Source organism: Amblyraja radiata, chromosome 12 (genome assembly GCF_010909765.2).
Source record: "Amblyraja radiata isolate CabotCenter1 chromosome 12, sAmbRad1.1.pri, whole genome shotgun sequence".
NCBI classification, from domain to species: Eukaryota; Metazoa; Chordata; class Chondrichthyes; order Rajiformes; family Rajidae; genus Amblyraja; species Amblyraja radiata.
This window is the reverse complement of record NC_045967.1, coordinates 44,959,571-44,985,010: the sequence shown is the minus strand read 5'-3', so window position 1 is coordinate 44,985,010 and position 25,440 is coordinate 44,959,571. Positions and strand designations below refer to the sequence as shown.

Below are 25,440 nucleotides of genomic sequence, written 5' to 3'. Positions count from 1 at the left end.
GATCGATTGATTGAAAGATACATAATGGAAACCGGCAGACCATCGGTTACCTGTTCACACTAGTTCTACAGTATATTATCCCATTTACGCATCCACTCCCTGCATGCTAGGCTCAATTTACAGAGGCCTATTAACCTACAAACCTGTACATCTTTGGAGTGTGGGAGAAAACCCTTGCGGTTACAGGGAGAACGTACAAACTCTGTGTAGACAGTAGCTGTAGTCGGGATCGAACCAGGTTCTCTCGCGCTGTAAGACAGCAACTCTACCGTTGCGCCACTGTGCTGTCCATTTTGTATGTGGGCATGATATTGACCTGTTTCCAACCTGTAGCATCTCCTCAATATCCACCATAGGCCAAAAGCTTATTTGGTGGTGCAGCCATGCCCTGAATGCTAATCTCCTCGCGTTGAGTTCTGCAGTCATCGTTAGTGGAGGTGGTGTTTTCTCGAGACCATTCTTTGATCTAGGTACTCGTCTCCCAGGACCTGGACCACTTCCACAGTATCAGTAGATGCTCTCGAGCCACAGTTTGAGAACCTTGCAGTCCTTATTGGCTTCTGAAGAATCACTTCATCTGCAGCTAGAGTTCACCTGCTTGGTTTAGCTTAGTTTAGAGATGGAGTGCGAAAACAGGCCCTTCGGCCCACTGAGTCTGTGCCGACCAGCGATCCCCGCTCACTAACACTACCCTGCACACACTAGGAGACCATTTACAATTTTACCAAACCAATTAGCCTACAAACCTGTACGTCTTTGGAGTGTGGGAGGAAACCGGAGCTCCCAGAGAAAGCCCACACGGGTCAGTGGGAGAATGTATAAAGTTCGTACAGACAGCACCTGTAGTCGGGATCGAACCCGGGTCTCTGGCGCTGTAAGGTAGCAACTCTGCCACAGCATCACTGTGCTGTCCTACTCTTTAACCTGCTCTTTAAGAGCTAAAGGTAGAGTTGAAGTTAAACTGGTACAGGCAAGTGCCAGTTTTTTGTTTTTTTTTAAATTAATTCCCTACTTCATTGAGATTCCAGCATTAATATCTTGTGGCTTCGAGATCCCTGACAAGTCACGGAGTGCCTGCTCCCTACTTTCAGAACTAATAATCCGGAGTTAACAAATGGTTAACTTCTCGAATGACTTTTGTTTTAAATATTTATTATCTATTATAATGGAGCTTCCTGTTTTAAAATTCTATACAAAACCTTTATGTGGGCACTTTATATATTTGATTAAAGCAAACATTTTAAGTGCAATAAAGGCTTGACAGTAACTCTGCGTGACCCTGGGAGGGTCGGCAGGGAACAATTACTGGAAGTAAAGCATGCAGAGAACTGATCTTTCGCCAGTTCTCCTCTCTCTTACTCAACTCTCACCCTCGGGCTAACAGCTTGCCCCTCAATGAAAGCACATGTTGTCGCTCCCTTTGGGAAAATTGCTTCCATCCCGGGAAAAGGAAATCCCAGTCATTGCTGCCTGTACATTCCAGTGTGGCATTTGTTAAATCTCCGTTTGAACTGGGCTGCCTGCAAAGTTGGGGGAAAGCGCTGAAATTATGTTGAGCTTACGTTGCCCTTTGGTTTCCCTTGGACCACTGCCCATACAAAGCAACCTTCATTGTGTGCAGTTCTGTCCTGAGATTGCAGCTCAGTGCTCACACTGTTCCTTCACTTCATCTGTGTCTACCGAGACATTAACTGCTCTAGACAGTCTTTTTAATCTGTACTGAATGAAACAGGACGGGTCCTGTTTAGATCATTTCCGTGACACCAAGGTCGTTACCATTTTCTATTTTACGTGCTGCAGTCAAAATGCTAGAATGTTGATGACAGTTCTATATCCAACTGACCCCATGAGACTGTAACACCCGCTCCATGAGAATAGTCACAGCACTATGGGTCGCACGGTGGCGCAGCAGTAGAGATGTTGCCTTACTGCACTAGAGACCTGGGTTCAATCCTGACCACGAATGCTGTCTGTACAGAATTTGTACGTTCCTCCTGGGACCGCGTGGGTTTGCTCCGGGTGCTCTGGTTCCCTCCCACACTCCAAAGATGTACAGGGTTGTAGGTTAATTTACGACAGGAAGTTGTAAAATTGTCCCTAGAGTGTATTTTAGGTTAGTGTAAGGGGTGATCGCTGGTCGGTGTAGACTTGGTGGGCTGAAGGGCCTGTTTCAGCACTATCTCTGAAGTCTGAATACTGCGGTTAGATGAATGATTTTATTCCTTATTTTTCAGACTCCCATTTTCCCATTGACATCACAGCTGTCAAGAATGATCATGATTTTCTCGACAAGGATTCGTTGAAATCTGTGTGCAGGTAACTGCTGTTAGGCTTTATAAATTGTGCCCTTTGCTTCTCCATCGATCAAGATCAGAATCAGAAATGTTTATTTGTCATCTGCATTGGATATGAACTGGGACAGGTTAAGGTTTATTGTTCTTGCAAGTAACTAGGTACAGTGGAAAGCTTTGTTTTGCATGCTCTACAAACTCATCCCATACATCAATCAATTCAAACCCAACTACAATAGATCGAACGAAGGGGAAGATGCATGCTGTAGCTTTACAGATACATTAGAATCAAAAACGACAATGAATATACCCACTATGTCTGTGGGTGATTCTAATGCATCATAGCCCAGAATCTACAGGGAGTACCGCCTCAAGAAGACCCAGACCACCCAGGCCACGATCTCCTCTCACTGCTACCAAATGGGAAGATGGTACAGGAGCCCAAGAACCATTACCTCCAGGTCTGAAGAAGGCTCTCCACCCAAATCGTCACCCATTCCTTCTCACCAGAGACGCTCTCTGTCCCGCTGAGTTACTCCAGCATTTTGAATCTATCTTCGGGGTAAACCAGCATCTGCAGTTCCTTCTTACGCAATTATACAATAAGTGATCAGTCATTCTAAGTAAACTATGGTTTGATGGTGCAAAAACCATAGTATGTAGAGCAACCGTGATAGTGCACAGTCCATAGTGGTTTGGTACGGTTGTGGCTGTTGGGTTAGGGTTGTGCAATGTGATTCAAGAACCTGATGATTAGTGGGAAGAAGCTGTTCTTGAACCTGGAGGTAATGGTCCTCGTACTCCTGTACCATCTTCCCACTGGCAGCAGTGTGAAGTGAGCGCGGCACTTCTCATAGGTCCTGGGCTTTGATGCATTAGAATTACCCACAGACATAGTGGGTCACTTTGCTTCAGTCACCAATTGCATGTGTACATTAGGGTCAGTGACTGGATGGCACGCAATGAAAGCTTTTCACTCATGCCACAGTAAACTAAACTGAAACTATAGTGATTGGCATTGATATCAGAGCAAGTGTAATTGATGTATAAATTGTCCTTGTGTGTTCTCTGCTGCAAGTAGCTCCAGTGTATCCGTATATAATAAGCTGAAAGTTGCCTAAATCCTTAATGTTTGAAAATGGTGGACTCCATCTGCATCCATGTTCTGCACACACACTTGAAACTTTCTTCTTTGAAGAGTTGGTCCAATAGAATCTTTAGCCATTGGGGAAACCTTGTGGAAACCATGTGCTGACATTTTGTTCCTCTTCTGATGTACGTGGAAGAGAAAAAAAGGTTGGGATATTGGAGCGGAGGTTGAAGGGTTCGAATTTACATGTAATTTTCAGCCACTGTGGTGAGTCTGGGCTGGTTTCAAGTCACGATTTGCTGACAGACAATGTGGGTACCAGGGAAATGGTCCGAAATATAATCAGGAATTTGTAAATGCAGCTGCTCACAAACTTCCTCATCTCTGCCGCTGTGTATGGCCTCCTTCCTCAGTATCAAGCAAAGCTTCCTCCTCTCGGGGAGAGGGAAGGTCACTGTTTTGTTTGCTTTGTTTTGCTGAGGCTTGCCTTCTGCTTCAAAGAGTATGCAAGAAGTGAGAATGACCCTTAGTTACCCCGATTCCCACCAAAGTGTGGCGAGCTGCTTGCGCCAAACAGTTAGATTCTAGGTGAGACCTACAGTGGGGAAAATGTAACATTCAACTGACGTAAAGATGAGACGCGATGATGTACTTTTGACATCATTAGTAAACGCATAACAGAGTGAGAGAGGAAATAATTAATTATCAGATATACTGATCCAGAGATACTCCTGGAAGGTGTGACTAACTCCTTGTGTATGTTTTGGAAAGATCACCATTTTGTTCCAATAAGATGTAATAAAAATGAACTGCACATGCTGGTTTACACCAAAGATTGACACTAAATGCTGGTGTAACTCAGCGGATCAGTCAGCATCAGCGACATTTCGGGTCGAGACCCTTCTTCAGACTCTTGAATCTGAAGAAGGGTCCTGACCCAAATCATCACGTGTCCATTTTCTCCAATGTTGCTGTCTGAACCGGTGAGTTACTCCAGTACTTTTTGTGTCTTATCTTAAGATTTTGTTCTGAGTTGCTTTGTGTGGGGATGTTTGAGGGCCCTGACTATTCCTAGTGCAGTTGGTGAATTGTTTTTGCACATGGGCCATTGTCGCTGCATCCCACACAAAAGCTCTTCCCTAATCTCTCTGCTTGCAGAAGCACTTCTGCATACTCGTTGGAGAACCAGAGTTGTCTGCGGTTCTTCTGCAAATACAACTATCTGTAAACACAATACATTGATATGTCCCTGTAGATATAAATCTATATGTTTATCTACCAAATGAAACTGTAGTTCCACAATGATCACGGGTGCAGAAATGAATGTGAGAAGATGAGTAATTAGTGACGTTAGTGATTTCTGCTGGGGAGTCATTGTGAATTGCAACCAAGTCTGATGAAGGGTCTTGACCCGAAACATCCCCTATTCCTTTTCGCCAGAGACGCTGCCTGACCCGCTGAGTTACTGCAGCGTTTTGTGTCTATCCGAGTTAGCAAGTGTATGTTGGTGATGGGGCCGCAAATGATTTAATTTCCTGTTATCAATGACTTCTGCCGTGTGGTCAGTCTTTGGCAGTGGAAGGAAATCATTGCCGCATGACCATGGCTGGCAGTAAATATTTTTGAAACGCTTCTTGTGCCAAATATTCACGCTGAGCTGGTGAGTCAGTACCTGGAACCAATTCTGTGAGGCTACAACTCGCCAAATGAGAGGGGCTTCTGTTCCACCGTGTTAAAACATTTGCATCATAAAATGGCCTCGTGGGATCCTGATTTTCATGCATTCACGTGACACCTGCTTGCTTCCAGTCAAAACCTCAGACACCTGACTGAAGCCGGAACAAATGGTGTTTGGTATGATTAACATAGAAACGTAGTAAATAGGTGCAGGAGTAGGCCATTCGGCCCTTCGAGCCTGCACCGCCATTCAATATGATCATGGCATCAGTATCCCGTACCTGCCTTCTCTCCATACCCCCTGATCCCTTTAGCCACAAGGGCCACATCTAACTCCCTCTTAAATATAGCCAATGAACTTCTGTGGCAGAGAGTTCCAGAGATTCACCACTCTGTGTGAAAAATGTTTTTCTCATCTCGGTCCTAAAGGATTTCCCCTCTATCCTTAAGCTGTAACCCCTTGTCCTGGACTTGTAGTCAAAATGGGTCAGAATAATGAATTGACTACTAGGCGAGGGGCACACAGGAAGGAAAGCAGTAACTGAGTTATCTCAATAACTTAATGCAGTGAGTCAGACTGTTTCTTGTGATCCCTGAACATTTCTCTCTTTGCCTCTTCCTAGATATATTTAGTATAGTTTTAGTTTCGAGATACAGCAGGGAAACAGGCTCTTCGGCCCACTGAGTCCATGACGGCCAGCGATCCCCACAAATTCACACTATACTACACACACCGGGGACAATTTACATTTTTACCGAAGCCAATCCGTCTACAAACCTGTACGTCTTTGGAGTGTTTGAGGAACCCGGAGCACCCAGAGAAAACCCATGCAGCTCACGAGGAGAACATGAAAACTCCACACAGACTGCACCCATAGTCAGGATCAAACCTGGATTACAGGCGCTGTAAGGCAGCAGGTCTACTGCTGCGCCACTGTGCCACATGATTAATGCCCAGACTATAAATAAAAACATGTTATTTAAGTGCTTAATGATACAAATTATTGTATACAGACACAGATTCTAATATGTCTGATGAGTGGTCACTGATCCAAACTGTTGGCTCTGTCTCTTGCCTCGCAATATAGTTTAATTTAGAGATACAGCGTGGAAACAGGCCCTTTGGCCTACCGAGTCCATGCTGGCCAGCGATCACCCGTACAATTCTTCTATCCTACACACTAGGGCCAATTTAACGAAGGCAATTCATCTACAATCCCTGCAGGTGGGAGTAAACCGGAGCACCTGGAGAAAACCCACATGGCCATGGGGAGATCGTGCAAACTCTGTACAGACAGCACCCTTAGTCAGGATCGAACCCGGTTCTCTGGCGCTGTTAGGCAGTAACTCGACCACTGTGCCACCCTCCAAAGGGAATTGCTGCAGACCTGCGGTCTATTTACTGCGTATTTGATGTTTTGTTTCATATGCTCTGGATCTGCAGTGTTTTGCTTCGCCTTCTATTTCTGTGTCTCATTGACTATGTCACCATTTTCGACTGGCTTACTTACTTACTGCCTATTATACCTCCTGACATGTGGGGCAGCAACAAAGGTCCTCCACTCAGTAGTGTTGATTCCTTCCGTTGCTGTTTCCATAACATATTTGTTTTACGAGACCGGGTTGTTAGCCCTGTGCTCAACCCCCAACCTGGAGGACCATTGGATCGCTCTTCGTCTTGCCTCTACCCTTTGACCTGTCCAGCATGGGAGACCCTAACAGGAAACAAATCTCCCGCTGGCATAGCTCTGGGGTCACTGAGACACACAAGCTCCCCGATCACGACAAGGTTGCAATCCAACACAGAGTAATTTTTTTTTTTGTTTTTTTTTTTTTGGGCTGGCTAGATTGCAGGTTTTAGTAATACTGTCTAAATCTGTATAACTTTGTCAGGAGACTAGATTTTAAACCTGACCTAAGCAAAGCTTTTTTAATTTTGCATCAGGAGACTACATATTTATCTTGACCTAAGCAAAGCTTACTTCTTGCTTTTTGCTGTGGTTTTGTCACGACATTTCTGTCATGCTGTTATGGTCAGCAAATGATTCACATCAGTTATTTTAAAATACAGCATCTTCCACTTTGTGTGATCTCATGTTTATTCAAGGGTAGCCTTTCGATTTCAACCCTCTACCAACAACGGTTGCTCTAAGGGATGAAGCATGATCAGAAATCACCAGTGCCTGTACATTATATTTTCTCTCCTCTATCATCACCCTTCAGCCAAGGATGTTTGCAGAAATGTCACTTTGACAGGCTTGGATAGGCAGTCTACCACTTCCTTTAGATTATGGGGTGAGGTTGTACGTGGGCATTGATACGTTCACATTTCAATTACATGGTTACTCAAGACTGCTGCCTGACTCCTGGATTTGAGCTAACATCCATCATGCTCCAATGGCCTTGTTTCAAATTTGAATTAATTCAGCTGCATATCTCCCATACACCAAATGCCAAAGAACCCTGTGGACAACTGTGCTTTCATAGAACATAGAAATTAGAACAGCACAGGCCCTTCGGCCCACAATGCTTGTGCCGAACATGATGCCAGGTTAAACTGATCTCATCTGCCTCTACAAGATCCATACCCCTCTATTCCCTGCTCTTCCATGTGCCTATCTAAAAGCCTCCTCAACGCCACTATCATACCTGCATCCGCCACCACCCCTGGCAACGTTTCAGCTGATAGTTTCCCTATTTGAACGCTCGCATGGATCATTTGTTTTTGAGCTGAGCATAATTAGATGGCCATTTCAAATGGTTAAGACATTGTGGGCAATATAAACTCACATTTCTGGCACATTTCATTTATAAAGAGTTTCTGAAACGGCAAGCGATTCTTTCTGGAGACCATGTTCCGAATGGCCCACTCCAATGCAGGAATGGTCCACAAGGTACATGTAATTAGAGCTATGTCAGGGTTTCCTCAGTGAAGCAGGTGTTGCTGGAAACACTCAGTAAGCCAGGCTCATCTTCACCGCAGAGTGAAGATGAGTTAATATTGGATGTGTGGCCCCTTCACCTCTCACTGAGGATCTCCTAGTCTCTCCACAGGTTTGCTGTGTATTTCGAGCACTTCTTTTGCATTTGACATCCTGAAACAGAAAGCGACCATCTTGCATTATAACCAGGTTTTCTAAACTTTACAATTATTTATAGTTATTTAATTATATTTATAATTAGAAAAGGCTTGTCGGCCATTTAATTGCTTGCTCACAACTCTTGGGAGCGATATTGCTGGGTTTTACTTTGTTCCAAAGGAGATGCTGAAGAACTTGGTCATCTCATTCAAATTCCAGTCTGAAGAAGGGTCTCGACCCGAAACATCGCCCATTCCATTCTCTCCAGAGTTGCTGCCTGTCCTGCTGAATTACTCCAGCTTTTTGTGCCTATCGTCAGTTCAGTTCAGTTTAGTTTATTGTCGCGTGCAATAGTCGAGGTACAGTGAAACGCTATTGTTGCACACTAACCAGTCAGCGGAAAGACAATACATGATTACAATGGAGTCATTTACAGTGTATCCAAAGTATGTACAGTGTACATCAAAAGTATGGCTAAGAGGAGAAAGTAAACAAATAGAAAATAAACAGTCAATTACTCAGTAAGTATGATTGGTGAGTGGACACATAAAGCTGGAGTAACTCGGCATCCCTGGGGGGAAAAAGGAATAGGTGACGTTTCGGGTCGAGACCCTTCTTCAGACTTGTGATTCATGATTTGTGTGAGTAATTTAGTTCTAACAAGGGTTGATTATTTAAACACTCAGGATCAGGAATGGTGGTGGAGGAAACCATGAGGGAAATGGTCCTGAATAGAATTTGTGTTCCTTTTCTGAGATCGGGGATTATTCAGGGAATTTAGTTTTTGAATTTCTCCAGCGTTCTTCTCAGGAAATGCGTCAATCGGCAGGAATTATATTTTGAAAATAAGCCTTCCAAATTCATGCCGTTCTAATGAAAGAATATTAAGAGTTCTGGTGCTTCCTCTTGACTGAAGAGATAAATTTACGAGTGATGAAGAGGCTGCTAGGTTTGATCTTTGGTCTGTGCTGTGTTAACTAATCTCGGCAGAGATAATTGTTGGAGTGGAATTGGATCGGCCAGCTGGGTAAAATACATCTTTTAATTTTTGATTACTATTCAATGAGTTTCGATGAAAAATGGAGAGGGAATGTAGACACATTCTTGATGTCGATTTCTGAATATATTGCAGCAAAAGTAGGAACAACGGGGGATTTGTAAATGTGTAAGTGCCCTTTATGGGCGGCTATTTGCATACCGTTGCAAGGTATGCAAGCTCAGAATTTCACTGACTTCGCACGTAACAATAAAGTATTCAATTCAATTCGAACAAGGTCAAATGGGAGGGGGTGAGAGGTAACATCTCACTCCTGTGGCTCTCGGTAATATTCTGTCCTTACTGTGCAAAAGAGCCCCGATTTTAAGAGAATTTTCAGTGGACGAGTCTTTGCTGTGTCAGTTTGTGATGAAATATCCTTGCATTAACCTGATTGTATTTTTTGACAGGCGCCTGGTGATTCTGAACAAATGTGCCTATGTAAAGACAGATGCTAACACTAACAGGAAGCTGGTAAGCACACATGAATGACTGCACCGGCCCACTGTTCTATTTTCATACCCATTATCTGGGTCTTCAAAATGTAAAATCTAATTCCATAGACTTTTTTTTTTTGAACAAAGGAATTTTTATCATGTTTGTTATGGTTGAGTTGGCGAAACAAAATCACAATGATGGGAACAGAGTCTGGGTGAAGTTGTCATGTATAGCAGAACCTGTACCATAAGTTGGCAGCCTACCAACAACTATTCTGCACTATGGGTTATGTATCGTTATGCCCCTGTCCCACTTAGGAAACCTGAACGGGAAACCTCTGGAGACTTTGCGCCCCACCCAAGATTTCCATGCGGTTTCCGTGCGGTTCCCGGAGGTTTTTGTCCGTCTCCCTACCTGCTTCCACCAGGGGTTTCCGTAAGGTTTCCTAAGTGGGACAGGGGCATTATAGAGCTTGCGAATGCACCCCTGAGCCTTGTGCAAGAAATGAGAACCTTGGTGTTCTGTCAGGTCCCGCAGACATAGAGATACCTTTTTTCCACCCAACCAGATTCAAGGACAGTTTATTCCCAGATGCTATCATAAGGCCATAAGACATTGGAGTGGAATAAGGCCATTCAGCCCATCAAGTTCTACTCCGCCATTCAATCATGGCTGATCAACTGAACCATCCTACCCAACAACTAGAGAGCAGTCCTGCAGTCCTGAGCTGCTATCTACCTCATTGGAGACCCTCAGACTATCTTTAATCAGACCTTGCCGATAAAACATTGTTCCCTTTATCATGTACCTGTACACTGTGGACGGCTCGATTGTAATTGTGTATTGTCTTTCCGTTGACTGGTTAGCACACAACAAAAGCTTTTCACTGTACCTTGGTACATGTGACAATAAACTAAATTGAGTACTACACCAATGTAGGAGATGTTATGTTATGTTCTCCAGCCCATTCTCATGGTTTAGTGCCAGTACAGCTACTCTCCATCTACATCCAGATCTGAAAGAAATAGCCTCTCACCAATCCACTGCATCTAGATAGATGTTCACCCTTGGATTTTGTATGTGTGTAGTCACAGTGATACAAAAGTGAAAGACAATCTTTCCTATCTTAGCATCAGGACAAGGCTTTGACTTGTGTGGGAAGAAGCTGAAGATGCTGGTTCACACCAAAGATAGACACAAAATGCTGGTGTAACTCTCTAGAGATGCTGCATGACCCGCTGAGTTACTCCAGCATTTTGTGTCAAGACTTTAACTTACCCCACTTTAGTGGTCTTAATCCAGCCCTCCTTTAGTAGGCAATCAGGAGCCAGCATCTAAATGGAGAGAAACAGTAAATCTGTGAAGTTCAGGGGGATCTAAGTGTCCTGGTACATGATTCACCAGATGTTAGCAGGCATGCCCAAGAAGTAGTTGGAAGGATGAACAGAATATTGGATTTTACTGCAAAAAAGATTATTTAGGAGGTGTTGCTGCAATTGTGCAGGGAGTTGGTGAAAACACACTCAAAATACCACACGCAGTTAAATGGAAGTAGTAGCATTGGAGACAATCCAAAGGCGATTCACCAGGTTATATGTTGGGATGAGAGGAGTTGTTCTGTCACGATAGTCTACACTGGTTGGATTAGTGATCCTTGGAATTGGGAGGAATGAGGCGGTGATATTATTCAAACATATAAGTTCCTCGGGTGGCGTGACGAAGTGGAGCTTGAATTATTTTCACTGGTGGGAGAGTTGTGAACAATGGACACAAGTACAAAACAAGGCCCCTGGTCACTGAAAACTGGTGTGCGTAGAAATTTCTTCTCAAAGTTGGTGGAATCACAGTAAATCGCTCCCCTGAGGGTGGTGAAACCGATCATGAGATATACTTGAGATAGATATCGATAAGTATTTGATAGATCATCAAATTATTGATTGAGGATTGGCGGCACAGTTTGGGGCAGAACAGTGGCACAGTGGTCGCTGTCTTCCAACGGCAGAGATCCGCGTTTGATCCTGACTACAGGTGCTGTCTGTACTGAGTTTGGACATTCTCCCTGCGGCTGTATGGGTTTTCTCCAAGTGCTCCGGTTTCCTCCCACATCCCAAAGACGTGTAGGTTTTTAGGTTAATTGGCTTTGGTAAAAGAAATCGTGAATGATCCCATGCATGTAGGGTAGTGTACAGGGATCGCTGGTGGGTGCGGACTCGGTGGGCCGAAGGGCCTGTTTCTGCGCTGTATCTCTGAACTGGCACAGAGGTGAACATGGATAAGCCATGAGCCAGGCTCATATTGAATGGTGGGGCAGGCTTGAGGAGTCGAGTGGCCTAGTCCTGCTTCTATTTCCATGTGTTTGTGAAGGTATGACTAAGCATGGAGCTGACAGCAAGGTGGTATTGCTGGCATCAGGTTCGGGCATAGAAACCTCAAGTGGGTGGCAAGAATGTCGTTGTGGACATCGGAGGAACGTATCGGTCTGACTGCGAGATTTTTATTTTTATTCATGGAGCAGTAGAATGGTCGGAGGAGGGGGAACTCCAATACTCTGGTACAGAAATATGTATGAGTGGACCAGGAGTTGAATGTCTTTTAGCAGCTGCTGAGACGGATGGTGGTAACTTTCCAGACCTTGCTCCAAAGAAGCTACACTGTAACACGGGGTGGGATGGGGGTTGGTGTCAAGTTACTGATCATAAACCTCAGCATTATCTGTAAAAGTCTAGTCGGGAATGGTTGGGTAAGGATACCAGAAAAGACATGGTGGAGGATTATAGAACATGCAAAAACACAGGAAAAGGGCCTTCTGCCCACAAAGTCTACATCGAACATTATGCCAAGATAAACTAATCTCATCTGCTTACACATAAAATGTAAAATTCTTAAAGGATTGGACCGGCTAGATGCAGGAAAAATGTTCCCGATGTTAGAGGAGTCTAGAACCAGGGGGTCACAGTTTAAGAATAATGGGGAGGCCATTTCGGACTAAGGTGAGGAAAAATGTCTTCACCCAGAGAGTTGTGAATATGTGGAATTCTCTGCAACAGAAGGCAGTGGAGGCCAATTCACTGGATGTTTTCAAGAGAGAGATAGATTTTGCTCTTGGGGCTAAAGGAATCAAGGGATGTGGGGAAAAAGCAGGAACTGGGTACTGATTTTAGATGATCAGCAATGATCGTATTGAATGGCGGTGCTGGCTCGAATGGCCAACTCCTGCACCTTTTTTCTATGTTTCTATGATCCATATCCCTTCATTCTCTGCATATCCATGTTCCTATATAGAAACCACTTAAACATCACTATCGTATCTGCCTCCACCACCACACATAACAGCATGTTTCAGGCACATTATATGGGCGATTCCTCTCAGCAGAGTAGTTTACTTGGAGTATTACGTGCAGATCTAGTCGCCCATTATAGGAAAGATGTGGAAGCTTTTGCGAGTTCGCAGAGGAGGACTACGAGGATGTTGCCTGGATTAGAGGGGTTTTGGCTACAGGGAGAGGTTGGATAGACTTGGATAGTTTTCTCTGGAATGTCGGAGGTAAAGGGGAGACCTGATGGAAGTCTATCAACATGAGTGGCATACAGTAGATAGAGTAGACAGCCCAATCCTTTTTCCCTGGATGTAAATGTCCAACACTAGTGGGCAGAGCTATAAGACGAGAGGGGACATTTAATTGGAGATGTGCAGGACAAGTTTTTTATTTTTTATTATTTTATTTTTTTTAACAGAGTAGTGGAGACCTGGAATGGATTGCCTGGAGTGGTGGTGGAGGCAGATACGATAGTGGTGTTTAAGAGGCTCGTAGATAGAGCCGGGAGTGGAGGGATATGGACCATGTATGGGTTTATGAGATCACTTGGCATCATGTTTGTCACAAACGTTGAGTTCCTGTGCTGTTCTATGTTCTATCAGGTGGGGGGGGGATCAGAATCACCTCCATTGTTCCCTAGTGTTCTTTCTTCACGATGTGGCCCTGTCATAACACTGCTATTATCGTTGTAGGTTGATGATTCTGATGAGGACGACGTCTGTGCCATCAGTGACCGTTGGGCATTTCAGCGAGAGAGCGGGAGGTGGTCGCGCCTGGCAGCTGCTGACTTCACGTTGACCCAAGCCGAGGTCCGTAGCTCGATAATGAAGGAATCTGCCAGCCGTGAGAGCGTTCTGTCCGAGTTCAGCGATCAGGAAGCCAGCTCGGTGCACAGTAGCGCCAGCACCGGGAGCATCCAGGAAGCGTTGGTCGGCCGATCCGTCGACAATCAGTCGCCGCCAAAGGAAAACCCTGGGGGAGTCCCGGTGGCTCAGTCCCAATCAGCAGAGCTTCCTCACAACTGCACGCACGACAAGCTCCATGTTCCCACCGGAGATCAAACCACTCCGCACTTCACGGAGATCCCCAGGAAACAGAGGACCAAGAGCTTTCTTCGACGGATTGAGTCCATTCGTTTTAAGACCCTCCGGACCAAATCCAAGAACAAGGAGCCAAAGCACGTCAAGGTAGTATTGCAACAATTTAATGAACCATTACAGAGCTCCAGTCCTTTGCAAACTGGGAGCAAGAGCCCCAAGGGATTGTCGGATACCTTAACTCATTCCGGCGTGCCTTCACTTGCCGAGTGTGGATGTGTAGAACACTGCTCGGGCATTTCTAGAAGGGGCCACAGCTCAAAGCATTGCGCACTGTACCTGGAAGACTATGAAATGGGCTTCAGGGCCTCCAATCACAATAGACTAGATGATTTGTGTTCTCAGGAAGAGTACGTTGTCCGTATCCCTTCAAATCACAAGTTGGGAACCTTTCCCAAAGCCCTCTCCATAGAGAGCCTGTGTCCAGGTGCTGACAACCACTTGGTCAAATGGAGATCTGGGCTCGGCTCCTTTGGGATGTCTAATAGTGGCAGCAGCAACAATTTCCAAGGACTCTGCTTTCAGGGACGGAGCGGTTCCTGCAGCTCCGTGGATAGCAGGCTGAGTTTCTACGACAATGTGCCGGAGACTAATCCATCTCACGACGTGGATGGGTCTGAGAACTACTTCAAACAACTGGATGATGTTTTGAAGCACGTCAATGGAATAAAGCAGAAAGTGGACAGCTGGTCAAAAATGATATGCTCTGATTACAACGACACCGAGTCTGACTCTACTGGAGAAACGGTGTTCCCTTTGCAAAGTGCGAACTTTGAAGACCGCTCGATGTCTGATGTGGGGACAACTGCCAGTGATTTTGACAGCATTGGGAATTCACTAAATGAAGTTGAAGAAATGGAGATGAGGGACCGGAGAGACTCTGGAGTCGGGGCTTCATTAACCAGACCTAACAGGTAGTGACTTCTGATATTCTATTGATGGTCACAGACACCAGACGCAGATCAAAGTGCAGCTTGCTTCTATTATTCAATGATTCAATTTAAAAGATTGTATTATTAATTTAATCTCCTGCATTTTGATTTCAAAGGTTCACTGGTGATTGTTAAATAAGATTAAGTTATTTCAAGATTTCTATCTCCTTCATCTTAAATCTTTAGGACTGAGATGAGGAACATTTTTTTTCAGCCAGAGAGTTGTGAATCTGTGGAATTCTCTGCCACAGAAGGCAGTAGGGGCCAATTCACTGGATGTATTCAAGAGAGAGTTAGGTATAGCTCTTCGGGTTAATGGAATCAAGGAAAATGGGGAGAAAGCAGAAACAGGATACTGATTCTGGATGATCAGCCATGATCATATTGAATGGTCTAAGGGCCGAATGGCCTAACTCTGCACCTATTTTCTATGTTTCTCAATGGTTTCCTATAGAGGTGTTGTCCTGCATTCAAGAGATCCAGATTCCACAGAATAACTCATGCTCATCAATGCCTTGTGATCACAGAGGTTATTGATTATCACATGATAATAAATTTGTTAATAGATGGTGTACAACACTATTATATGACGCAACTCTCTATTATATTTCCTCATTTCCTTCTGATGTGTACTGTGCTCCCATGTCCTACACTGAAAGTGGAGATAGAAAGTTTACTCTCGCCGAGAGAGACATTGTACCATTACTGCTACCTCGGTCAAGATAATAATAATATTATTATTATTATTATTATTATAAAGCCAGTAAAGTCCGGATCAAAGATAGTCCAAGGGTCTCCAGTGAGATAAATAGTAGTTCAGGACTGTTCTCTTTGGGCTTTGATGAGCATGAACCCATTCATGGCAGGTAATTCATTGATCCACGACCAAGAACATCAAATACAGGAACACTTTACATGTAATTAGACTCATTATTCTAGCACAGATATAGTTGTAAATGGCTCTGAATAAGATGGAGTGAGAAAATTCAGCTGTAGCTCACATAGATAAAGATGCCAGCCTGTTCACATGGTAATTGTGAGGCCAAATATATAGATTCCATTTCAAGAGGAACAAAAGACATCCTGGGAATCTGCAATAAGGCCTAATGTGTAGTCTTCGCTGTGACGTACCCTGAGATCCTCCACGATGCAGCTGTAATGAAAAACGTCGCTGGCAAGAATGCTTGCCTTCTGTGTATCTGTGAAGGAACGCTGATTGGGTGGTGGGTGTATGTGGTCTCAGAGCAGGTTGTTGAGGCAGGGAGCATTGATTGCAACGTTTAAGAAACAATTAGACAGATACATCAATGGGACAGGTTTGGCGGGATATGGGGCAAACGCAGGCGGGTGTGATTAGTGTAAAGGGGCACGTTGGCTGGTGTGGGCACGTTGGTCCGAAGCGCCAGTTTCCACGCTGTATGTCTATGTGATTCAATTACCTTGACCCTGTGTGGTGTTAGTTAATGTGGTCTTTGGCATCCCCAGTTAATCTCTGCGTGTACTTTCCTTTAGGAAGCTGCGTTGGCACAGTTTCCAGAACTCCCACCGCCCCAGCCTGAATTCTGCTTCAATGGAAATCAACCGGCAGTCAGCAGCTCAGCTCAACCTGCTGCAACGATTCTCCTTACTGCGTCTCACTGCCATCATGGAGAAATACGCTGTCCGCAGCAAGCAGGGCTGGAACTGGTTAGTAACGAGGACTTGGACAGAATGGGCAGGGATCTCGCCATTTGTTCTCGCTCACTGGGGTGGCACGGTGACGCATTGGTAGACTTGCTACCTTTCAGCACCTGAGACCCAGGTTCAATCCTGACTACTGTATCCAGGTGTCAGCTTCTCTACATCGGCGAGACCAAGCGCAGGCTCGGCGATCATTTCGCTGAACACCTCCGCTCGTAACCTACCTGATCTCCCGGTTGCTCAGCACTTCAACTCGCCCTTCCATTCCCAATCTGACCTTTCTGTCCTGGGCCTCCTCCATTGTCAGAATGAGGCCCAGCGCAAATTGGAGGAACAGCACCTCATATTTCACTTGTGTAGTTTATATCCCAGCGGTATGAATGTTGACATCCCTAATTTCTGATAGACCTTGCTTTCTCTCTCCCTCCCCTCCCCTTTCCCAGTTCCCCTACTAGTCCCACTGTCTCCACCTATTTTCTATCTTTGTCCCACCCCCTCCCCGACATCAGTCTGAAGAAGGGTCTCGACCCGAAACGTCACCCATGCCTTCTCTCCATAGTTGCTGCCTCACCCGCTGAGTTACTCCAGCTTTTTGTGCCTACCTGACTACAGGGCTGACTGTATGGACTTTGTACGTTCTCCCCGTGACCACATATGCTTTCTCTGGGTGCTCGGGTTCCCAACCACATTTCAAAGGCGTGCAGGTTTGTAGGTTAATGGCCCCCTAGTGTACAGGATGCAAAACTGGGATAACATAGAACATGTGTCCGGGTGATCATTGGTCGGTGTGGACTCGGTAGGCTGATGGGCCTGTTTCCACATTATCTCTAAGCTAAACTAAACCACACCGCGTCTGCCAGGTATCAGACTGCAGGCAACTAGAGATAAGCGAGACACCACAGTGTCCCACATGTGCTTGATGTTTGTTGCTAATTCAGACTTACAACTAACTATAATTAGAATTGAATGTATGACATCCAAAGAAAGCATGTGAAGCAGCAGGCACAACCCACCATACAAAATTCTTAAGCGGTTGGACAGGCTAGATGCAGGAAGATTGTTCCCAATGTTGGGGAAGTCCAGAACAAGGGGTCACAGTTTAAGGATAAGGGGGAAATCTTTTAGGACCGAGATGAGAAAAACATTTTTCACACAGAGAGTGGTGAATCTCTGGAATTCTCTGCCACAGAAGGTAGTTGAGGCCAGTTCATTGGCTATATTTAAGAGGGAGTTAGATGTGGCCCTTGTGGCTAAAGGGATCAGGGGGTATGGGGAGAAGGCAGGGATGGGATACTGAGATGGATGATCAGCCATGATCATATTGAATGGCGGTGCCGGCTCGAAGGGCCGAATAGCCTACTCCTGCACCTATTTTCTATGTTTCTATGTGACGTGGTGGGTGGTACATGTACTGGGTCTGCCGCCTCACAGTTCCAGTGACTTGGGTTCAATCCTGAACTCCAGCACGGCTTGTGGAGTGTTTCCATGTTTCCTCACACAGCATGGAAACAGGCCCTTCGGCCCAACTTGCCCATGCTGACCAAGCTGCCCCATCTACACTAGTCCCACCTGCCCGTTTGGCCCTAATCCCTCTAAACCTTTCCCATCCATGTTCCAGTCCAAATGCATTTTAAATGCTGTTTAAATGCTCAACTGCCTCCTCTGGTAGCTCATTCCATATACCCACCACCTTCTTTGTGGAAAAAGCTGCCCCTTAGATTCCTATTAAATCGTTCCCCTCTCACCTTGAAACCCATCCTGAATTGGAAATATGTCCCTGTTCCTACACCATCATTATGTCTAAACCCTGATAGTCCCTCCCTATAGCACTATGGAAATGCCTTCAACAGAAGGAGTTTAATTTAGTTCAGTGTAGAGATACAATGTGGAAACAGGCCCTACGGCCCACGGACCCCCCCCCCCCCCGCACATTAACTCTATCCTACACACTAGGGAGAATTTACATTTAAACCTACAAACCTGTATGTCTTTGGGGTGTGGGAGGAAACCGAAGATCACGGGAGAACATACAAACTCGGTACAGACAGCACCCGTAGTCGGTATCGAACCTGGGTCTCCGGCGCTGTAAGTGCTGGAAGGCAGCAGCTCTACCGCTGCACCACCCAAGGTTCTGCTGTGTATTCAGTGCAGAATGGGAATCAGTCCAACCCTGAAGGATGGTCGCTTTGGCCACTGGGACAGTGTGTTTTGTTGCTCTGTTTTGATAGATGATGCTTTGGTCGAGACGTCAGATGGAAAAACAAGCTGCCAGACATCTTCCACTTGAGGGATGAGTGACTCTCATCCCTCAGGAAGTGTATGAGAGACATGGATCTTGGGGTTTGCTCCATGCTTCATTATTCCGCGAAATAGCCTAATGGTGTTTGGTAAAACGTTAACCTATGGCCTCGGGGCGGCAGTGAAATCAGATTATTTATGCAACTGTCAGAACAATCGCTTCCTCGTGCGTTTGATTAATTCCAATCTCCGCAGTGCTTGCGGGATCTGGCAACACATAGTGTCACTGGACGGTGTCCCGGCGTGTTGAGAGGATTCATCCCCGACATTTCCTTGAGGATAAAAAGCATCCGATTAGATATGTTCCCTGCTATTGTCTCTTTGCTTCTACTGTTACCAGGCAAGGAATGTACAATAACAGGAATCCACAAGACTTGGAGTCTGTCCAAGCATAGCCTTTGACCCTTGGAACAGTGCAGATGGGTTCCTCAGTGGATGGAGATAGACTGGGTCAGAGCACAGCTGTGTGAGAAGGGGAAATGTGGAATTGTTTGAAAGTTCACAAAGGGTGGAAACAGCTTGGAATGGAATTCTTTGTGTTGAGGCAGTCAGACGGATGCAAGCAGTCTGTGCTGAAGGAACGGGTTGGCCTGTGACCACTGGAAGAAACCTAGAAATCGGAAGGCTGAAGGGCTTGAAATTCAACCTTACCGTGGCCGCAAGTTGGGGTTGGGAGCTGCGTGCGGTTGAAGGCTCGCAGAGGGCACCGCGACCCACAGGGGAAGCCACAGAGTTGGAGGACCCAGCAGACTGGCCTGCAGTGTGTATCCACCGATCCGGCCCATACCTGGAGGACCCAGTGGACCGTAGTCTGGATGGGGACGTCCTCTAAGCCGCTGCTGCTTGTCCCCCGAGGAGCAACAATGACGTCCTCTCCTCGCCTGTCCACCTTTGTTTCTCTGGGGGCGCCTACCGCAGCCGACCTCGAGGGTGCAGTGGGCCTGACCCCGGTTTCCCCCCCCCCCCCCCTCCTCTCCTACTGACCTCGCTCCTCTCCCATTGCTAGCTCCTTGTGCCTCTGCTCACCCCTCAATGACAAAACACTGGGAGAATGGAGCCTGGGTGGTAGAAAAAGAGAGGGGACTGCGGTTGGGGCCTGCTGCACCTTCAATGTTGACTGCGGGAGACGGTCCCGGGAAACAAAGGTGGATGGGCAAGGAGTGTGACGTCGGTTGTTGGTCGACAGAGGAAGGGCCACAACAGCCCGGGGGTTTGCCTAAATCGGGCACCGCTCATAACAACTGGAGCATGGCCTGGACTTGGAAAATGGCGCCAAAACGTGGTGCCTCTTGCATGCAGGCTCAGTGGACTGCTTCCGTACAATTGCTGATCGGAGATGATACGGCAATACTCTACTGGACTGGATTTCACTGTTCGTTTACCCTTTGCACATGTGACTGTAAAGAACCATTGCACCATTGCCAGGTTTTCTTGGTGCTTTAATCGTGAACCGGTAAAATCAGGCAAAGCAGTGGACGTAAATCTCCAGTGCAAGCCCAGGTACTCGAGAGAAACAGGAGAGATTAGTCGCAGTCTTCCAGCAGACTAGAAGCAAGGAACTAGTGTTGAGTCTGGCACTAAGTGGCTCTTTGACCTGGAAATTCTGCCCGGTTCTAAGACGAGCAAGACATCTCCCCAATGTGAGATGATGTATTTAAGTTTCATGTCCCTTTAATCTTTGGACTTTAAGTTCCGAGTGATCTTCTGCAGTGCTCTATTTTCCCCTTGCACCTGTAAATACCAATCTTTGAACAACTGAAGTTTTTAGTTTATGAAGTTCAGTTTATTGTCCCGTGCACCGAGGTACAGCGAAAAGCTTTTGTTGCGTGTTGACCAGTCAACGGAAAGACAATGCATGATCACAATCGAGCCATCCACAGTGTACAGACACATGATAAAGGGAATAATATTTAGTGCAAGATAAAATACAGTAAGGTTTGATTAAAGATAGTCAGAGGGTCTCCAATGAGGTAGACATGTAGATACTATAATAGCTTGGGACTGAAGGACTATATAATTGATCCAACGAATCTTGCTTGGTCTCACTTCAGCTTGACTAGGCATCTGACCCGTGCTATCTGGAACAGACAGTGCTGCTTGAGCCAACATAGTGCAGCAGCAGTAGAGTTGCTGCCTTAAGGGCCTGTCTCACTTTCACAACCTAATTCATGACCTTTTTTTACTCGTGGACATCAGGGTAGAAAAACCGCCCCGACCTACTTGATGCCACGAGTACCTACGACTAGCATCACGGCCTGCTGCGACCCACCTACGACCTTGTGACAACCATGCTGCGAGTATGAGTCAAGGGCAAACTCGGCAGAGGTCATGAATTAGGTTGTGAAAGTGGGACAGACCCTTTACAGCGCCAGAGACTTGGGATCGATCCTGACTATGGGCGCTGTCTGTACGGAGTTCGTACGTTCTCCCCGTGATCGCGTGGGTTTTCTTTGGGCGCTCTGATTTCGTCCCGCATTCCAAAGACGTGCGGGTTTGTAGGTTAATTGGATTGTGTAAATTCCCTCTATTGATTGATTATACCTTTAATAATCCTTTACAGGAAATTACAGTACCACGACAGCTTCAAGACAGACATAACACCACACATTTCCTCAAATGGCTTCCATACTTAACAAGCTAAAATACAAGTTAAAATACAAGTTAAAATACAAGTTAAAATACAATTAATTAAAAAAAAGTGCAGTTATTTATGCGCATTATATAACCTTATAGCAGCTGGTAAACAGGACTTCCTATGTCTCTCAGTTTTGCACATTGGTGCAATCGGCCTCTGACTGAAGATGCTGCTCTTGATCACCTTCAGGGCATGGAGTGGGTGAGTGGGGTTGGTCATTATTGAACCCAGTTTGTTCAGAGTTCTGGCCTCTGCCACCTGCTGGACCGTTCGTTGCTCAGCCCCGACCACTGAGCCGGCCTTCCTGATTAGCTTGTCCAGTCTGTTTTTGTCCGCTATGCGGGCGCCATCTCCCCAACAGGCCACAGCAAAAAACAGAGCACTGGCCACCACTGAATGGTAGACACTGCACAGTAGGGGTTGGCAGATGTTAAATGACCATAGCCTCCTTAAAAAATACAGTCGGCTTTATCCCTTCCTGTACACCGCCTCCATATGACACTTCCAGTCCAGCTCACTGTCAAGCTGCACCCCAAGGTACCTGTGGTTAGCGACCACCTCCACCTCAGTGCCCTTAATGGTGATTGGTGTTGCTCGAGTCCTCCTCCTCCCCCTCCTGAAGTCCACAACTATCTCCTTGGTTTTTTTGGTGTTAAGATGGAGGTTATTGTGTGCACTCCACTCCACAAAGTTACTTATTATGTCTCTGTACTCCTCCTCATTGCCCCCTTTAATGAGGCCGACAACAGCTGTGTCATCCGAAAACTTCTGCAAAAAGCAGCTGTTGGTGTTATACTGGAGATCCGCTGTGTAGATGGTAAACAGGAATGGAGCCAGCACAGTTCCTTGTGGAGCCCCTGTGCTGCTCAAGATGGTGCCCGAGACACTGTTCTGTAGGCGCACGTACTGTGGCACGTACTCTACAGTGTAGGACAGAACTAGTGTGAATGGATGATTGTTCGTCAGCATGAACTGACCTGCTTCCACGCAGTGTCTCTTATACATATTTTAAAAAAAAGGAAAGCAAACGGGAGGAAATCGATTCAAATACCCAATGTCATGTGAAGTTCTCCCTCGGACGAAACTGCTGCTGAAATTCATTTTGTGCAGAGTCTTTATGGTATGAACTCGAAAAGAATGAGTGAGATTAAAACAGCTGAAGGCATAAGGGAGAGATGGGTTAAAGGATCAAGATAAATGACCACAAATGATAAATAACTATATACAGTAGAAAAAGGAATATTGTCAGCAATTACATTTTTTGATATTTTAATTGTCTATATCTTTCAACCGTCTGGTAACATTTTGGTGATTTATTAATTTGCTTTATTTTTTTTGCATCTGCAGGGATGTTCCTAAATTTATGAAACGAAGCAGGGAACCAGATTACCGAGGCAAAAATGTATTTGGAGTTCCGCCCATAGTGAACGTCAAGAGGTCGGGGCAGCCCTTACCTCAAAGCATCCAACAAGCCATGCGTTACCTGCGTGGCCAGTGCATGGGCCAGGTATGTCGCCGCGTCCCGCTGCTAATCTGCACCAGTCGTAGTCTTCCCAATACGTTTGTTCTCTAGATATGGTTAACTTCAGAAGTTACTGCGTTAGATATTTTGTAGGTTTCCACACTGGTGCCCCTAAATTGTAGAGGTTCCATAAAGACCCTTCATTCGGCAATTGATTATTTCTGTTCACTAATTTTAGAATCCTCTAACCTGGGGAATCCTCTAACCTGTTCTCTAATTTTATAATCCTCGAACTGTAAACTTTCACTTTATCCATGCTCCTCTCGATCTTGTACATCTCAATAATGTCTCCCCTCGGGCCTCCTGTCCTTGCTGTTACTGTGTTTGAATATCTACTCTCTCCTTAGACTGAAATGCCATCTTGTGAAGGCATTGACCAGTTCCCTGCTGCTAGTATAGACACAACATGCTGGAGTAACTCAGCGGGACAGGCAGCATCTCTGGAGCGAAGGAGCGGGTGACGTTTCGGATTGAGACCCTTCTTCAGCCTGAGAGTCAGGAGAGAGGGAACCCCGAAGAAGGGTCTCGACCTGAAACGTCACCGATTCCTTCGCTCCATAGATGCTGCCTGCCCCACTGAGTTACTCCAACATTTTGTGTCTATCTTTGGTGTAAACCAGCATCTGCTGTTCCTTCCTGCACATTTCCCTGCTGCTAGTGTTGTACATTTACATCGGTTATCTTCAATTTAAAAAATAAGTTAAAATTGATTAGAGTGGAGTGATGCACTCTAATTTTAATTATGTTTTGTTACACAGGTTGGAATTTTCAGGAAGTCTGGCGTGAAATCGCGAATCCAGGTCCTGAGGCAGATGAATGAGTACAATCCTGACAATGTTAATTACCAGGGTCAATCGGCATTCGATGTAGCAGACTTGCTGAAGCAGTATTTCCGAGACCTCCCAGAACCTATCTTCACCGGCAAACTGATAGAAACTGTTCTACAGATCTACCAGTGTGAGTACCATCAATAAATTGCTCTTATTACCACTTGATCTGTGAGATAACACTGCTTGGAGATAACATGGCTTCCATTTAAAGTCCTTTTTAACTAGTAACAGTCCACTCGGTGGGTTTGGCTTGCATATTCTCTCTTCCTTGAAGTGGCAATGTGACCACTGTAACTTTGTGCGATTTCCTTTTTCATAAGAGATATTATTACTAATGTGTTAATTTTTACAGTGGAAAAATGACCATTAGGCATTAGATTAAGATCATCCTAGATTAATTTCATCCAATGGTATGAATATTGATTTATCTAATTTCAAGTAACTCCTCTCTCTCCGTCCCTCCCCCAACCTAGTCGTCCTAATAGTTTCACCGTCGTCCTGGTTAGTCTCACTGTTTGTCTCCCCTCGTTATCACCTCAGCAGCCAACAATGGACCATTGTGGGCCCCACCTTTCCTTGATCATCGTTAGTGTCTGACTTTTTTCTTTTTGTACTTTTCATTCATTTGTTCTTTGTAGTCCAGATGTAGTTCAAAGAACCTTGCTGGGTTTTGCAGTTCATTTTCTAGTTTGCGTGGATAGGACAGGTTTGGAGGGACATGGGCCAAACATGGGCAGGTGGGACGGGTGTAGCTGGGATCTTTCGGCCCGAAACGTTGCCTATTTCCTTCGCTCCATAGATGCTGCTGCACCCGCTGAGTTTCTCCAGCACTTTTGTCTACCTTGTAGCTGGGACATGTTGGCCAGTGTGGGAAAGTTGGGCTGAAGGGCCTGTTTCCACACTGTATCACTCTATGACTCTATGGCCCCATGCTTGGAGTAATTATTAGATAGTTGTCCTGATTTCAAAGGCTAAAGCAATAAGGACGTGTCGACCCATCTGTAAAATGACTTCTTTCCCTTCCTCAGATGTACCATTGGATCAACGTCTCCAAGCTGTTCAGGCTGCCATTGTGCTGATGCCAGATGAGAACCGTGAGGTTCTTCAGTCGTTGTTGTACTTCCTCAGTGACATTGCATCGGTGCAACAAAACCAGATGACGGCTGGGAACCTGGCTGTGTGCCTCGCGCCGTCGCTGTTCCACCTCAATGTACCGAAGAAAGAAAGTTCCTCGCCAAGGTGAGCTCTAAGGTTCACTACGACTCTGTTGCTGGTAGCACGTGAAAGCAAAGGCGGACATGCCGCCGATCTGTTACTATCAGCAGTCATCCCCTCGGCTCCACTTTACTTGTCATTTAAGAAATCTGCTTGATCGATCAAAGTATAAAGTATCCTTTATTGTCATTCAAACTTTTAGTTTGAATGAAATTACGTACCTTGCAGTCATGACAGAGAATAAAATAACAGAACACACAATGAACACAGTTTAACATCCACCACAGTGAGTCTACCAGACA

General features: G+C 45.5%; 1 protein-coding gene across 2 annotated transcripts in view; it reads left to right on the top strand.

The window, feature by feature from the left end:
• LOC116979142 (stAR-related lipid transfer protein 13-like) overlaps positions 1–25,440 on the top strand; it is an 82,604-nt gene that overhangs the window by 42,036 nt on the left and 15,128 nt on the right. For both annotated transcript variants that reach the window (XM_033030657.1, XM_033030658.1), the window contains exons 3-9: positions 2,235–2,316; positions 9,585–9,648; positions 13,622–14,940; positions 16,471–16,644; positions 22,919–23,078; positions 23,852–24,050; positions 24,952–25,162. In XM_033030657.1, the coding sequence (XP_032886548.1) occupies positions 2,235–2,316; positions 9,585–9,648; positions 13,622–14,940; positions 16,471–16,644; positions 22,919–23,078; positions 23,852–24,050; positions 24,952–25,162 (2,209 nt within the window). The remainder of the gene's footprint in view (positions 1–2,234; positions 2,317–9,584; positions 9,649–13,621; positions 14,941–16,470; positions 16,645–22,918; positions 23,079–23,851; positions 24,051–24,951; positions 25,163–25,440) is intronic.